The 18015-nt window shown below is 43.4% G+C and overlaps 1 protein-coding gene across 1 annotated transcript in view; it reads right to left on the bottom strand.

The window, feature by feature from the left end:
- The window catches only part of efr3a (EFR3 homolog A (S. cerevisiae)), a 54811-nt gene extending 36827 nt beyond the window's left edge, over nt 1-17984 (bottom strand). Inside the window, exons 1-7 of the mRNA XM_031877191.1 lie at nt 15133-17984; nt 14861-15017; nt 10359-10435; nt 8798-8925; nt 7557-7707; nt 3385-3506; nt 441-590 (exon numbers count right to left, since the gene is read on the bottom strand). Coding sequence (XP_031733051.1) covers nt 441-590; nt 3385-3506; nt 7557-7707; nt 8798-8925; nt 10359-10435; nt 14861-15017; nt 15133-15228 — 881 coding nt within the window. The 5' untranslated portion in view covers nt 15229-17984. The remainder of the gene's footprint in view (nt 1-440; nt 591-3384; nt 3507-7556; nt 7708-8797; nt 8926-10358; nt 10436-14860; nt 15018-15132) is intronic.
- Between the last annotated feature and the right edge of the window lie 31 nt (nt 17985-18015).

An 18015-nucleotide genomic window follows, 5' to 3' on the forward strand; every position in this document is an offset into this window, starting at 1 on the left:
CGGGAAGAGGAGAGAGGAGAGGAGAGGAGAGAAGAGAAGAGGAGAGAAGAGAGGAGAGGAGAGAAGGCCACGGGAAGAGGAGAGAGGAGAGGAGAGGAGAGAAGAGAAGAGAAGAGGAGAGAGGAGAGGAGAGGAGAGGAGAGAAGGCCACGGGAAGAGGAGAGAGGAGAGGAGAGGAGAGGAGGCCACGGGGAGAGGAGAGGAGAGGAGAGGAGAGGAGAGAGGAGAGGAGGCCACGGGGAGAGGAGAGGAGAGGAGAGGAGAGAGGAGAGGAGAGGAGAGGAGAGAGGAGAGGAGGCCACGGGGAGAGGAGAGGAGGAGAGACAAAAAGAGGAGAGGACTGGAAAGGAACAAAGCATAAAGTGTGGAAAATAATTAACTATGCGTGTGCGTGTGTGTGTCTGTGTGCGCGTGTGTGTGTGTGCACGTGCGTGCAGTACCTGTCCAGGTCTTCGCTGTCCTGCATGTTGAACAGCATGGAGGGGATCAGCTTGTCCATGTGCTGGGGCTCCCAGATGATGGCCTGCAGCTCATCGTTCACCGTCTTCCTCACGACGCCCTGCAGCCCTTTGATCCCGGCCACGCGGATCCTGAAACGGACACACGGGGGCGCTGTTAGTCATCACGAGACAGCTCCGAGGTTTCTAGTGTTAGCATTTAGCAGGCTGTGTTAGCATGAATCTCCACGTTCAACTGGTGCAGGTGTTCAGCTGGTAGTTGTAGAGTCATTAGGGTTCATCCTCTGGTGACCTTTGATGTCTGCACCTAATTTAACATCCAAACATCGTGCAGATATTTCTCTCTGGACAAGTTGTTGGACCAACAAATGGACCAAACTACTGACCGACCTTTCAGCCATGCTGCTAGTACGTAAACACAGACTAAATCACTGGATAGGGTTTGGTGATCAAGCTTTACTTTATAAAAGGACTGAGCAGCTTTCAGGCTGCTATACCTGCACAAACATGCCACCATTAAACTCACCTTTAACTGTGCTGCTGAGCACACTGGGTCTCGTGATACTGTGCACTATTTGCACAAACAAATGGCCCATTTCTATGCAAACGCGCCTCATTGTAAAAACAGTCCATTTCATCAACGCAGTTACAGAGAAATGAGTCGTTGGAGACTGAAGCACATTTATAACCTCGACATATATTCACACAATATTTCTCTGTGACGTTTACGTTCTTTCATGAAGTCTTTATCGCTCATCGTTCTGCCTTGAAATTCAACATTCATACTTTGCATAATTACACTCAGCAGCAGAACTTATTGGGAGTGTTTGCGTTGTAAATATCTTTCTCTGCAGAGCGACTCACTCATCTTAACAACACTTTCATCTGCACATCTGCACACACTAACATCTGCAGAGGGTCACGGTTCACCGGTTACTATTCCTGAGTCTCTTCTTTGTTTCTGACACAAACGTCTTCATGAGCAATCATATGAAGAGCATGGTGGGTGACCTCGCCTTCAGCCTGATTCAATAACCACCAGAGGAAATCTATTTGGGAACTCCTCTCCACCTCCAGCGAGATGCTGCCGGAGTCAATAATGAAATAAGTGAGAAGTCATTCTGTTAACAGCACGGCAGAGAGGAATCAAGCAGAGGCAGAAATATTCCCAGCATCCCCCATGGACACACACACACACACACACACACACACACACACACACACACACGAGTCAGAGCGCTGCGTTTCAGAGGGACGACAAAAAGAAACGGTGAAAGTGCCCGTTTAAATGCGCTGCCAGGTCACAGCGTCGTGGTGCTCCTGTGCTATTTAAACGTATTTAAATGAAGTAATGTGAAGATGTTTTGCTCATAATTGGTCCTTTCTTTGTAAATGAGCCTCATTGCAGAAAACAGTCCAATTAAAATAAAGATCATCGCTGATGGACACCTTCTCTGTTAGTTCTGTTTGTTAACATTGATGTGGGCGGAGCATAAGTTAATATAGAACAACTCTCACAATAGCCTTAATCACTTCGTTTTCACATCATTTCATCAACAGTGGAAAGATCCAAACAATAAGATATCAATGTGGATATTATCCATTAAAAGAAGAGGCTGTTTCTGAAAGTGGACGTTAAAGCGTCTTCATAATAATAATAATAATAATAATAATAATAATCATAATCACAGCTCAGCTCGGCCCCATGAGGAGAGCTGATCAGAGAAACTCTCTGCACCATCAATGATGGATCAGATGTTGCTCACATGAACGTGAAGGACCGCTCCGGGAGGTAAAGACTGAGATTACACTCTTCATCATGTTGTCGTGGGCCGCTTCACTTCAGGGACCATATTAAGCTTATTCTTTTCTTTAAAAACGAAGATAATGAAAGAATCTACACTTGTTTCTTATGAACGATGCAGCCACTCTCTGGATCTAATGAGTAATAAATGAGCCATCTTCTTCTCCACTACGGGGATTTTTTTTTTTTTTTAATTAGTGGAACTAAAGTGGTGAGACTCAAACCTCGATCAAAGATAAACTGTGTTTTCTTCTGGCATACGAACCAAGTTCAACACAGATTCATTATAAATACACTGGATTCAGTGAGAGGAGGTATCAGGGTCTTAATCTTAGCTTAAGGTCCAGCTGGAACACTCAACTGGACAAAAGTAACATAAATATAAAGACTTTGGTAGTGAAGTCAGGATAATAGTCCAAGAAACAACTTCCTTTAACTTAGACGAGGGCAGAAAGTCTCATAAATTATATTCTAAGTTAGAAAATGTTGGAGCCTGACCTACTACACCTATAGATGGTGGAGGTCTAAATATTAAAACATCAGTTTTTATTATGTACATTTAAAGTTCTGAAGATATTAAACCAGTGCGGTCTGCTTGATATTGTGACATATATTTAAACGTCGACTACGCTGCAATAAAAATACATCATGTGAAGGAAGAGGGGGCCCACAATGGAACCCTGAGGGATCCCAAGATGATGAAATACCTCCAATATTAACAAAGACGAGCAGAAATATGTACAGAGGAGCATGCACCCTTAAAGGAGCAGTGTGTAAGATCTAGTGGTGAGGTCGCCAACTACAACCAATGTCGTAGAGACTTGACTTAAAAACACTAAAGTCTCTCTGGACTCTGTTTGGTTTGCTTGTTCTGGGAAACTGTAGAAACATAGCGATGCAACATAGCGGACTACGTGAGGAGGACCCGCTCCCTATGTAGATATGAAGGGAACGAAAGCACAACGACTATTTTCTATTATAATGCCAATAAATCTCCACGAATCCTACACAATGTTCCTTTATAACTGTTAGGAATAACGGTCTCAGTGCCGAATAACTGTAAAGAGTCTTCACCAGCTCAGAAGACACGTGTCTCTGTGAGAGGCGTCCCTGTCGTCTTACCTGGTTCTGGTCTCGGGGTCTTCGTGGGTAGAGTGGCACATGGCGCTGAACTGGGACACAAAGAAGTCGTAGCGGCGGTGGTAAGACGGCGTGTCCTCCTCAATGTTGGCAAACTTCACAAACTAGAGAGAGGAGGAAGACATCCGTTAGTGTCTCTTGTCTTCGGGCCTATCATCAGCTCTGTCCTCGATCCACCTCTGACATCAGATCACAACTCTTCGACAATGGAGAGAACCAGAACTCAAGGCCACCAAGAGCACAATGACACGCCAGTTAAAATAACGTCACATTGTTGCAAAGGGATGAACGGGAAGCGACGCCGATAATGATAACAACCATTAGAGAGCCCCCCCCCCTATTGTTTTGTCCAGCCTATAATTTCCTCCCTCCTAACGAGCGTAAAGTGTCCTCTAGAGAGGCCTCCTCTCCACAGTCAGCTGAGCTCCCCTCTCATTGTCCACTGCAACAAATTGCCTCCGTAACGTTTTAGGCAACGGCGGCCAAAACGCAGCCGTTCCACCTGTACTTTCCTCCCATTCTGTGCCTGACCTTTCTGACTCAGATGGAACGAGGAACGCTGGCAGATGGCGAACAGGAGAGCGGCTTCTCTTCCACATTACCAAACGTGTTGCTGAGTTACTGCAGCAGAGGACACAAAGAGCAGAGATTATATCCACCTTTACTTCAGCCATGACGGCTCTTTATGGAGATCACAGCGGCTGTTCCATCACTTTGGTCCAGAAGGAAACATCTCAACATCCACTGGATGATTTGTTACAATTAACATAAATAGTTGTCCCAAATTTAATGGAATTGCAATTATGAAATGCAATCACTCACATCTAGCGCCACCATCAGGTCAAAATTATAATTTGTTTAATATTTTTGGCATTCCCATCAGCCTCAGCTGTACTGAAGCAAAACAAAGCCAATGAATAAGAAGGTATTTATTTGGGAGGGGTTGTATTATAGCTTCTGCCACATGAATGTAGTGTAAAGTGAAATAACATTAACCCTGACAAACACTGCCGTGTCCAAACGTTGCATCGTGGCTCCGAGTGTGCGACTATGTTTCTGTATCTGGATCACGCTCAGCATTTACACTCGTAGCAGTTTGAACACATTTCCGAATGGATTTCACTTGAGGAGACGACTGAAGAGACGACTGAAGAGAGGGCGAGTGCTTTAAGAGGCTGGTAGTTACATCTGAGCCGAGGTTTCATCACGCGTGTGTACGACTGATCAGACAGCAACGGGCTTCACGCCTCACCGACGCCTCGCGGCAGAGCAGTTAGGATGTTCTATGAGGGAATGAGAGGGTGATACTTCCCTCGGGACAATTTAAAAAACACAAAAAACACAGGGGCATGTTGATCATTACGCATCAGTCTCGAGAGCCAAAGCACAGCGAGCGGTTGGAAACATGGACGTCTTTTTACAAACTGTGATGTTTCAGCTAAAACATATTCTACACGTCTCGCCCCAAATAAACTCTTTACTCTCAACTGATTGTGTAGAAAACATTAAATTCTGCGATTATTTTAAGACCAACAGTCATGTGACAACAAATCTAAGAAGCTTGGACTGAACACAGAGCAGAGCAGAGGGGAGAAGAGGAGAGAAGAGGGGAGAGGAGAGAGGGGAGGAGGAAGGGGAGGAGAGGAGAGGAGGGGAGAGAGGAGAGGAGAGAGGAGAGGGGAGGAGAATGCAGAGAGGGGAGGAGAGGAGAGGAGAGAGGAGAGGAGGGGAGAGAGGAGAGGAGAGGAGAGGAGAGAGGAGAGGAGAGGAGAATGCAGAGAGGGGAGGAGAGGAGAGGAGAGGGGAGAGGGGAAGAGAGAGGAGAGGAGAGAGGGGAGGAAGGGTAGGAGGAAGGGGAGGAGAGGGGAGAGGAGAGAGGGGAGGGGAGGAGAGGAGAGAGGGGAGGAAGGGGAGGAGAGAGGAGAGGAGAGGAGAGGAGAGAGGAGAGGAGAGGGGAGGAGAGGGGAGAGAGGAGAGGGGAGGAGAGGTTGTAAAAATGTAAATAATTCAATATATTTATACCACATAAAGCCTTTTTTTCCAACATTGTAACACTGGTGGACACTTGAATCAATGTTGGATATAGATTACATTTTATTCCAATTTTTGTAAAACACATTATCAAAGAAATTCTACTTTCTTTGTAATGATTTATGTGATAATAACTGTTATTCTGCACTAAAGACGTGTTCTAGTTCCCTCTACTTCTAGTCATCATGGCTGTTTCATAGAGGAGCAGGACTTTAAGGAGTTAAAGACACTAAAGCTGTCAAAGAACTTTTCCAAAAGAATCTGAGGGCACAAAAAAACAAAAAAAAGAGTAAAATGGAAGAAGATTGAACAGACGAATCAAATGTTTGTGAGCTATAAATAAACTCCCCTGTGTTTGTGACTCAGTGGCTTCATACGCGAGGACAGATGAGTCTCTGCTATAGAGACACACTTCTAGTCTGCCAAGTCCTCGTGATAAAGTTAACTTGCAGATGAATGTGGAAACAGAACATGGCTGTCAGCCCAGACCCCCCCCCCACACACACGTCTCTTAGTCAGCAGAATAATCTCTAACGTTACTGCACAGATTTAAGCGACATTTGGTGAAGTTGGATTACAGGCTGTGGATGTGGAGCCCACAGCGCCACCGTCTGGCCATTCACAGAGTACTTTACATTGAGGCTAAATTCTTTTTCTTCTGATATTCTCTCAATAAACACCGACGGTTGAAGCTCTTCTAAGTCTTGGGTGTATAAGAAACTCTGGAAAGAAGTTAACTACGAGTCCCAGAATGCACTTCAGTGAGAACTCACCTCCCTGTCCCTGCAGCCTCTGTCCTCCTCAGACTCAAAACACCACACATAAAGAGTGCATAAAGAGTGCAAGACTTGGAGGAGGAGACGGGGCTGATGTTCGCTGGCGGCTTAAAGCGAGCTAATAACAGTTAGTCTGTGACAGGATGTGGTAAGAGACACCGCCAAAGTAAGAGTTAAATGAGGTATTTAACCACCGACATCAACCTCTGGGCGGCAGCACAGTGACGGGTTTTACTGCTTTATGGTAATTTTGGTTTCATAAACAACCTGCACAAACACAGAAACTGCTTTTTGATTAAAATAATAATAATCAGTATGTAAATTCAAGGAGAAGAGGCCGTTATGTAGCGCATAAGCTCACATTTGGACGTTTTTCCACAACAACAAGACTTTTTGATAAACAGAAGAAAACATAAAGACCATAATAATGTCAGGAGCGTTGAGAATGATGTGAAAGAAGTTCAGACTTCAGGGTTCCAGCCAGCAGAGTATAGATATACTTAGTGTTAAATCAACCCTCCTCTAGCTCTGTACACGAACAAAAGCAAATAACTCATCAGCTGACAAAACACAATCTGTTATAATATAAATGTCTCACTAGCTCATCTCCTCATGCGTCTGCTTCCTTCTCAACGTTTACATTTCCTCTTGTCCTCCTGCATGTATACGTTGTGATTTATTATATTTTACCAACTGATTAAAGGTCCCGGCTCCAGTAAACGATATGTATTCTTAGCTTTATGTCGGACATAATAAACTCCATCAGGTCAAATGATTTCTGCTGGTGAAGCTGTTGTAACGTGAACGTTTGTTGAGCATCTTCCTGGATGTCAACATTTATCTTCTTCACCATCCTGATGGAGACATGAAACTCCTCCTCCTCCTCCTCCCTCCCCCCCACCCTCCCCCCCCCCCCACCATATCTGGAGCCATACTCACCATCAGCTATCAACTGAAGTTTGGAATGTTTTTATTTAATTTATATATTTATTTTATTTATTGATTTTTTATAATATATATATTTTTAATTTATATTATTTATTATGTATGTATTTACTGATTTTTCATTATTTATTCATTTATTATATAAATACATTTATTTTAATATTTATTAATTTAAATTGATTTATGTATTTATTTACTTATATTTTATCCTTGTAGAACTCCTTGTTTTCTCTTATTTACTATATATATATATATATTATATGTATAAATATTAAACGGGGATGAGAGAGCCGGGGGTAAATGTTCACCTGTACTTTCTCATGTATTTCACAATAAACCTGAGCTACTACACAGTAGAAGCTGGTGTTCTGCATTAATGTTTCTGAAGGTCTCGATTCTCACCGAGTTGGTCCCGAGGACCTGCAGGTCTGGTTCTCTGGACTCCAGCAGCTTGGCCACCATCTGCAGGAAGCTCTCCACGAAGGGTTTGATGCTCTGAGAGTGACAGGCCATCAGCAGCTGGTCCAGAGCCTCCATGGCTATCACCACGTTACTGAGGAGGAGGAGGAGGAAGAGGAGTACGATGAGGAGGAAGAGGAAGAATATTATTCCGATTTTTCTTTCTGATATTAAATTTAAAATATTCTTCTGTATCAGTCAGCTGTCAGTGATTTACACTCAGCAGGTTATGAGTTAAAAAATAATAACAATAACAATGATAACAATAGTAATAATAATAATAATACATTTATTTTGAATAGCACTTAAAAAGCTACTCAAAGGCACTTTTCATGGTAAGCCCATAAACAGTAGCAGCTGATAAATATCTATATTATAATAACAATAACATCACATGAATATGCATCACAGGTTAAAAGCTGTAATGTTGACTGGAGGAGTGAGGGAGAGCGTCTGAGGTCTTCTGCAGCAGCAGCTCATCACAGTACCTGACCACATGCAGCAGCTCACAGCTGAGAGCACAGACTGAGAACAGAGCGCTTCACTTCCCAGCAGCCTTCTCCTCTCACATCACATGCAACATGTTGATCTTCACTTCTGACACTGATATCGGTACCGAGTATCCCGATCATTCAGGGCGAGCCCAGCGCTGATTTTAACGACACGTGGGCGACCGTAGACCATCAGATACGTATACTATGTATGATATTAGAGATGGAAGACGGAGGGATGCGTTTGTTCTCCTCCCTGTCGGCTTCTGGCTGCTCGTGACGTAATCATCAGCGTATTGATCCGGTCTTCTCTTCAGAAACACACGAGGGAGAGTTTTTGTTCTCTCATGATCATTTGAATCTCTTTCCGGCAGCAGAAGGCGCCGAGAGGTTCACGGAGATGTAAATGAATAAGTGTGATCATTTCACAGAATCCATTCTGATCATTGTGATGAGTTTAGTGACGCTTTCTGTTATTAAATGTCTCTTAACTCTTCTTTTACTCTCTCTGTTTACAGGTGAAAGTGTCACATTCTGTCTTATAAATAAGTGAGGAGCACAAAATATCTTATATAAGTCTATAGGTTTCCCGTGAAGAGGTCTTTTGAAAAGACCATATTCCATATTCGTGTAACGTGCTGCTGGACTTTTTGTAGAAGAAGGAGAAACCCGACGGTGCAATGAGTGACTCACCCGTAGCGGTGTCGCAGCACGTCTCTGCTCAGCCTCTCGGCGAGGTACGCTCCGATCCGGTCCAGCTTCTCTGGAGCCGACACGGCGTAGAAGGTGAGCTTCTCCATGTCCGACTTACTGAGGCCATCCTGAAGGAACAACACACAGAAGGTGGTCCGGGTTCATGCTGCTGTAGGATTCTAACTAGAGCACCAAATGTGGATTAATCCACCGCTGAAAGTAGTCCCCAAAACAAATGCTCTATTTCCTAACATGTAAAATAAACATCTCAAAGTTACAAAGTCAAGACACCTTAAAGAGTCACTGAGCTAGAGAGTACAAGTCAAGTAGTCCTCTTTAACCTCCAGCAAAGTTCATTATGTTCCTTCTTCATGTCACTGGAACTCTTCATACTAGCAGTGATGTTAGAAGTCCTGTGAATGTGTTTGAGTTCCACTTTAACGTCACAACAGATCGCTGCTCAGAAGAACTGTCAGAGGGACAGTTCACCCCAAACAACACATCTGTGCTCTAACCCGCAGTGCTGTTCATCACGGTGGACTGTTGTGATGTGAGCTGCATCGTTGAGGAGATATCTGCCATAAAGATGTCCGACTTCTGAGCCGAGTGTTGAGCTGAATGTATTTTAAGGATTTTGGAAGTTCTTGTATTGATGCTCGAGAAACATTATGTGTTTATAGACAAGAATAATAAAGAAATGTGTTTTTCTCTCGCAAAATAATCAAAAAGAGCCAATAACAGTACCGACAACATCCTAGTGATACCCGTCCCTACTGTGGAGTTAATGCACCACAAGCCGAGTGACGATTCGTCCCATTGTTTTGAACATCTCTGCAGCAGACAAACCTCTGTAGGTGACAAACAGCACTACGGGTGAGAGGATGGATACGGATTCTTCATTTTGTCCCTTTTACATTGTCCTCGATTAAGATTCTACCATTTCTCTCAGAATCATAAAACAAAGTTCTCTGTGGAAGAATTGCCTCTTTGTAAACTTGTTAAGGACTCAGCATATATAAATGCATTACCAGCAGGTGTCATGCATAAAGAGGAGGGAGTTAATTGGAGAGCGTCGGTCCCCCGAGTGCTTATAGCTCCTCAGGCTCTCGGCAAGTGATAATTAAATTGACAAGGTCTCGACCATTGGAGCATTTCCATTTCCCACTGCACCCGTTTGCTTACACTAAAAACCCCTTGAGAAGATATCGGGGGGGGGGCAGACGCTCCCTTGAGTACAAACCGCGAACATGTTTAGCGTATTAATTAACAGGGGTCGAGGAATCAAATGGATTAAATTACTCGTCTAAGCTACGTCACGTCGGATGAACACTGAAGCTTTTCTCTGCGCTCGACCAATTATTTCTGTCAAGACTGAGTTCATCACAGCCAGAAGCTGTGACGACCGTCACTATCCTGAGACTTTCATCTCTCCGACGGTCATTGAACACATGCTAGTGCTAATAAAGAAGAAACATAAAAGAACAGTGAGAGAACTATTAGTCTCAGAAACCTTAGATTACATCTGTGTGGTTTTAAGTTAATTGAGGATGCAGTGACTTACTTTGGGGTCCTCGGGGAAGATGTTGTCCACCAGGCGTTTGTACCTCGGCCTCAGGGGCCCACAGCAGCCACACACTCCTGCAACAGACCACAGAGACACGACTGTTAGGATATAAACACACTGACCTCCTGACTTTCTGTCATAAACCACCACCATCAGGTCTGACTGAAGCAGACATGCATGAGATAAAGACAGAGAGACCTTCAAGGTGTCGTCTTTACTCACAGACCGCTCTGGAAGCTTGATAGTGAAATAATCAACAAATAAGGACCTTTTTAACTTTTACTTTTATTTACCTCCCGAAGTCAACATCACCACTTTCATCTGATGAATGATTTAATTGTCTTCTCCTCCTCTGACTCACGTCGAGCTCCGAGACAAATCCAAACTGGCTGTGGATTCAGAGGGAGTCTCCTATTGACCGGCATCAAATTAGCATTTTGCAGCAGCCGCCTGCGAGTCAATAGGAAGTGATGAGGCATCACCGTGGAGGCTCGGCCGGTGTGAGGCGAATAAGTTAAGAGTCGCAGAGGGAACGATTACAGAGCAGCCGACCGGTCGAACATCAGGAAAATTTCACTTTAACTCATCACTTTAAAGACGTTTAAAGAATATTAATAATGAAATCTCAGCTGAGTTCCATTTCTTCCTGACCACCGCAGACAGAGGATGAATTCATAGAACCAGGGTTACATATGTAACTTCTCGCTTGGAGCAGAATTCTTTGAGATTCTTTGAGACCGCCAGTAAACCAGTAAAAAATGCTCAGATCCTTTCCCTCCTCGGACTCAGAAAACCTAACTTTAGGGACTTCATTTCCCAGGAGCCCCTGCTCAGATAGCTCACATAAGGTGAAAGGTACCCTGGGTGCTCTGTAAAGACCTCTAACGCCATTAAAACGTCACCGTAAGACCTCCAGAGTTTATTTCCCGGCTAACAGTCCTAAGGCAGCTCCCCACCTGGAGGGGGTCTGGAGATTAATCAGCTTCATTAAACCACGTATCAACGGCCTGTCGCCATCATGGATCCTGCAATTAGCCGCTGCGTTAGAGTACAGAGCGGCGGGGGGGCCAGACAGGTTCAATGGAGCTCAGCTCCGAGTGTGAAGAAGTCTGTGGACCTTCTTCTTCTTCTGGGTGGTTTTAATGTACAGCAATAAAATAAAGCTAAAGATGAACTACAGGAAGTGGCTAACTTCAAGGTTTCCTTTCCAAAACGTCATCATCATTCAAGCGACTTAACGGGGGTTAAAAAAAGAAGATAACTAGCAGTTATTGGCTGATTTGATAGATTATTACAGATTTATCATACAACAAACTGCAGCACAGACATACCAAAACCATATTAATACATCACATGAGACTAGTAATTACCGTATGGGGGCATTGTAACATCCCACATGTTATGCACAGTAAAAATAAAGGTTCATTTTATTTGTTAAGTGTAAAAAAAAAAACGTTTTTATTTAATTTATTTTTGTAAGCCGAATTAGTTTTTAATAAAAATCAATAAAAATCATATATCGTGTGCACTTTATCCATGTACTCATATATTTTCAGGTCATATATAAATCATCTAATGAACTACTCTCGTTTCTCTCTCAACAACTAGATCCATGTAAATGAATGGTGTATATAACACAGAGTTACAGTCTGAAAGAGGCAACCCTGATCAACCCTGATCAACCTTCCAGAGTCCGTTTCATTTATTTATTCTAAACCAGTTCAAGATCTCCATCGTTCTCTCACAGCGACACGTGATTTGAAACGATTCAAAGTGTTCTGGAGCGGCGATGCAATCGGACAATATGGTGTCGCTTTACGTGATAACAACAAAGACACAGAGTCAGTGACGTGAAGGAACTGAAACCGGGTTCGGTCACAATCGTTCAGCTCTTTATGTCCACTAACAAAGAACAACCACGCACAATCACAAACATGCAAGTACATATTCCTGGTGGAGGAGCTGCCACCATGAGAACCGTCCAGAGTTCTGTGTGAGAGTATTAAAACCATATTCTGTACATAAGAAGTAGACGTAGTTGCCGTGACGTCACTCATTGGCTTTGAAGCCTCGAGTTTGGCTTTTTAGGTCGTCGCCATCTTGCTTTTATGCAACAGGAAGTGACCGTATTAGATCTGAGGAGGAGTGACGTAGAGACGCCGTATACGTCTCTGGTAGAGACCTTTCAATCACCGTGTAACCCCGCCCTAAAGCATCCCCTGCTTTATGGTCTGTTTGACTCTAAATGGACCATAATGTACTAAATGAACATCATGCTGTATTGAAGAAGACTTGAAACTAGAGATTGAGACCATAAACTCATGTTTACAATGTTTACTGAGGTAATAAATCAAGAGAGAAGTAGAGTCATTTTCTCATAGACTTCTATACAACCAGAGGAGTCGCCCCCTGGTGGACACTAGAGAGAATGCAGCTTTAACACATGAAGCATTGGCTTCATTTAGCAGAACCAGAGGTTGCCGCCTGTTTTTATATATTTGCAAATTCTATATGTGGATTTTTTACTATTGGTTTGATAAAACAAACTAATCCAAAGACGTTACTTTGAGCTGTTTTGACTTCTGACGCTCCATCATCCGTCTGACACGGACCAAACATGTCTCCTGACCGCGTTCATTCCCGCGGTCAACTTGTTTGTTTGTGCAGAGAAAGAATAAATGAATGACAGCAGCTCCAAATTACATTAAACCCATTGTGTCTCAGAGCGCCGTTGCTTCAATACTGTAATAGAGGCGATGCATCAATGTGAGCGTCCGCCTATAGATCTGCAGAGAGAGGCTGCATAATCGCGCTGCAGAGAGAGGCTTCAGATGGAGAGATTGTGGTGGTCACACGGACTGATGAATTACACCTTGGCGAAACTAACTCAGCCGGCTGAGGAGAGGCCATTACGGAGCATCAGATCCATCATCCCGCTGCGAACACAAACACAGAGGCAGAGAGGAATGAATAAAATGTAAAACGCTTACACAACCGGCCGCCGTCACGCGTACCGAGACGTCGTATGATCACGACAGGAGATTCACAGACCCGGAACGTGTTTGTTCAGACAATAAGACCGAATGTTTAAAATCTATATTTCAACGTTTGTAGTCCACACGTGCTTTCATTAGAGTTGCATGTTGGGTAAAGATGTTTTCATCATGGAGCACCTGAGCAGAGTACCAAGATAATCTTTAATTCTTCATCGATCCCCACAGAGGAGAGGACGGCCACAGAAACACACTGAATACACAGGAAATACTCAGTGGAAAAATACTGAGAAACCAACACACACCCTGAAACAGAAGAAGATCAGGTTGTTTGGTGTAAAATAACGATCATAATAAAGTTTATGTTAAACTGCAAAAGGAGAGTAATCTCTGTTGTCCATACGGGTCGTCTTCACAGCTTCAATCTTAAATAAATGATCGAACAATGTTAGAAAGTGAAACACTTCTTTATGGTCAACAACGATCAGACGGCCCAACGAGGAACAACAATGTCAGAAACTAGACACTTCATCAAGGTCGTTTCCATCACAATATAAACAACAATAAACATGTTGTGTTGTATTTAACAACAGAAACCAAACCTCTTATTGTCCTATATTGTTCAAACACAGCATTATAAATCTGACGAGACATTCAACGCCAAGTTTGTACTAAAACTTCCTTCTCTCCACGATAACAAGTTTCAGGACAAATATCAAAGCAATGCTTTGATATGTGTTGAATATTAAGCTGTTCTTTAACAAAACACTACTTTCTGTTCAACACAGCAGCCTAAAGACGTGAACATACGTGTCAACTTCTGACGCAACACAAAGCAGACAAAAACATTTGAACGTGTGAATTCTTAAGATCTCAGTGATTGATTTAGAATTGATATTTGAGTGAAAACGAGACGATTGTGTTCAGAGCTCATCAGTCTGGAGTCTTGTGCGTCGTACTAACAGGACTTATATGTGTGTACAATACTGTAAGACAGCATCAACACAGACCTCCAGTGCACATATATAAATATTGCAATACTTTGATCAGTCGGCCTTATTTCTCATTAATTAGTCCTCCTTCAGCGATGAATAAAGACCTGAAAGAGGTTTAAATGAGAAGTCTCTATGTTTGCCACTTTAAGTCTAAATTATGACGAATGAATAAATAAGTAAAAGGCAAAACATATGTGTAAATTTATTATTTAAATGTTTGGCGCAACCAAACGTACTGAGGTTATAAAGTGAGAGGGTTTCTAGAGTAACAGCAATAATTGTGGACACATAATAGAACTGAAAACTATATTATTGTCTTGATGTAGCACAAAATATGCATTTCAAATATAGCTCAACGCCTTCCTTTAATTTAAAATGTTTTAATACACATCGTTAACATATTTAAAGCATGTTAAACTCCCTCCCTGCTCCAACGGTGCAGGGAGGGAGTTTGTGCTCCACTAAAGCTGTGATATGATATGATTGAGGGTTCTGGGTTCGTCCGACCTACCAGAGCTCAGCAGGCCTCTCCTGTTTGAGGCTCGGCTGTAGCTGAAGGCTCCGTCGGCCTGGGCCAGAGGAACCGGCCTGTACCGCCTCAGGACGCCCCGCCTCAGGGGGACACAACCCAACGGCATGACCGGGAGAGACGTCCGCTTCAGTCTAAACTGGATTTCACAGGAAAACGACAAAACAGGTTCCGAGTCGGGCCGACGTTTGCATCATTCAAAGACTTTAAGCTTCCAATTCACCTCACCGACGACAACAACATTCCAGCTTCACCTCTCTACGGATTCTTCCTGCCACAGGAGACATCACCTGTCCGACGGGCAATGAGTTCGGCCAATGGGACATCAGCTCGAGCGGCGTGTCCGTCATCAGCCGGGATCACGCTTCATTCAGACGGAGAAGACGAGAAGCCGCCGGGTCTGAATGTGGGCCTGTCTGCAGCGGCTCAGGTTACCGGCCTCTTGTGTTCAGAGGGAAACAAAACGTGATCCAACACACAGATGGAGACAAAAACCCTGCAGCCAGAAAAGCCTCCCAAGTCTCTGTGACTTCACACAACAATGAGCTCAAAAGACACAAAATAGTGACCCGTCACCGTCGGGTCTGCTGCAGGAACCGGACCCGTTTGACCGTCACGTCAACGAGAAAGCCGAGTTTCCTTCATCGAGTGAGCAGGAAGAGAGAAACCTGAATAACTGCACAAGTGAATATGTGCGAAATGAAGACTTCACACTGGAGAAGCACTGCAGTGTGAGAGGATTAAAGAACATCTCGTCACTGGTGCTGGTGCATCCAGGCCCGTCACCATCACTACTTCAGATGGACAACTTATTGTCCCAGAAACAGTTAAAAACGATATAAGTGTCAATTTAAGATGCTTATATTACACGGATATAATGATGAGTTAATAGTTGTGCTTCCTTTCAAAGAGGAATGAACTTCTAAAGAATATTCAGACATTGGGATGTGAAAAAACATTAAAATATCTCAAATAAATAAAAATATCGTCTGTGAATTTTACAATAAATCATGAACGCAAAATTAGAAGTTATGTCCAAATATCCTACAATAGGTCGATAAAGTTAAAATAAAATAGTCATAAAACAAGGTCATGCCCATAAATGGTACATTGAGTCGATAACGTAAAAACAAGTTCATATCCATATATTGTACGTTAAGTCGTTAACGTAACAATTAGAGGTAAAAATTGTACAATAAGTCAAAGTAAAAACAGTCAAGGTCCTGTCCATAAATTGTACGATAATTCAATAACGTACAAATATTCAAGGTCCATATTTAATAAAATAAGTCGATAACGTTAAAAAAAACAAAGTAGAATTGAAAATAAAATGTAGAGTGATAATAAGAAGTGAGCTTGTATGAGGTGGGAGCAAAGCAATGTGCTGTGTGGTCGTGTTATAGACATCAGTTCTAGTGACGCTGTCTTTAGAATATTTACCACCGGGGAACTAAACTGAATATTATCTCTGCTGTTGTTACAACTTTTCACCTTCAGTTCAGTTCCCCGTCTGACATCAAGGTAACACAGTGAAAACCTCAAAACATCCAAACTATCCCTTTACGTTCCCTCTAAAACCCGCTCTGACAGACATCGTGTTCTCCGTCTTCTTTCATCCGTCCACACAAACAGTAAATCTCTGTTTACTTCAACCTGCACCTGAGCCGCCTGTGAGGAGCGTAATCTACCAGATTAAAGAGCCCCTCGGCCCTCCTGATGAATACTCCGTCCCTTTGACAAGCACATGAAAGCCGCAACGCCATCCCATCGACAAACATCGCTCCCACGGCCGCCCCTCGTTCGGCTTTACGGTTTCTCCTGAGGCGGGTCGGAGACGAGGAGGTTCACATTGAGGGGCGACACGCCGCTCGCTGATGCCGCGTCGTCCTTGGAGAGGAGAAGCGTGAATAAATAAAGTGGAGTCTGTGAAGATAGAAGTTTGATTTAAAGGCGTGAAGGAGAAGATGTTTCCCGCCTCTGAAGGACTACGGAAGAGGACCATTTAAAGGTTTAAAGATGACACCGGTCCAAGCAAAAAGACATTTTTAGCAGTTTTGCTTCTTCCACGACTTAATTGATATAAATCGTCAATGGGCTAATGGATTAATAGAGGAATCATTTCAGCTCAATGCTGGGTATCATTATGGCTCCACCAACACGCTTTAGTAAGCAGGCGTTTTATCTGTGAAGCAAAAGAAAGTCCACCAAGAAACTGTAAATGATGTTTAGTCTATAAATACACCCGACCCAGACTAAACCCACAAGGACTATAAGAACACTTTGCACATCCATCTCAGAGATGATCACTGCGACAATCAGAGGCACAGAGGAGCCATAAATATGAAGAAATATGGAGTTATAAAAAAAATAAAGTCTGACTTCCACACTATTAAAGTGATGGCTGACAAACACAGAGAGCTTCCTCATCATGATCAACTCCTCTATAAACGTTAGATATCTGTTAAAAAAATAAAGGCTGCTTATTTATGCGATTTGCAAATGTGCAAAGTGTTTGTCTGCTTTGAACAGCATGGCTGTGAATGGCTGCTGGGGCTCATGGAGTTGCATCATCACGTCCTGCTTTTTGAACCTTGAAGGGCGCACGCGCCCAAAAACAGATGATGACCCATAAATTTACCGCCTCCCCCGTCGCTCTGCTCCGCACCCCGGCCAGACGGACGTCTAAAGTTATACTGCTTAAAAAGAACAATATCTGTTTCTGTTCTCTCTCTGTGTGGCCTGGAGGTCTGGACCGGGTTCAGCAGTCAGCAGGATCATCTGACGGGACACGAGATTCACCAGCAAGGAAAAAACAAGGCTTGTTTAGTATCTTATATTCATCAGCAGAAGGTTGGCAACATTCATTGACCCCGTTTGAAGGTGAATCCAAAATCTCCTTGAAAACATCTGCTTCCATTAAATCATCTGATCCCGTTTACACAAGCCGGTGAGGAATCAGGCTGCTTTACATTCATACTTTGGGCATCAAGCAGCTGCGTCTCCTCAGGCAGCCTCCTTAAGGAGTCGACCCCCTTCACACACATACAGTATGCGTGATGTCAGGGTGTCATAAAGCACATTATAGGGGGGGGCTAACCAACAGCAGGAGAGCTAGTAACGTTAGCAGCACCGCTAAC

The sequence above is a fragment of the Anarrhichthys ocellatus genome, unplaced genomic scaffold (genome assembly GCF_004355925.1).
Source record: "Anarrhichthys ocellatus isolate YVR2014 unplaced genomic scaffold, GSC_Weel_1.0 scaffold128, whole genome shotgun sequence".
NCBI classification, from domain to species: domain Eukaryota; kingdom Metazoa; phylum Chordata; class Actinopteri; order Perciformes; family Anarhichadidae; genus Anarrhichthys; species Anarrhichthys ocellatus.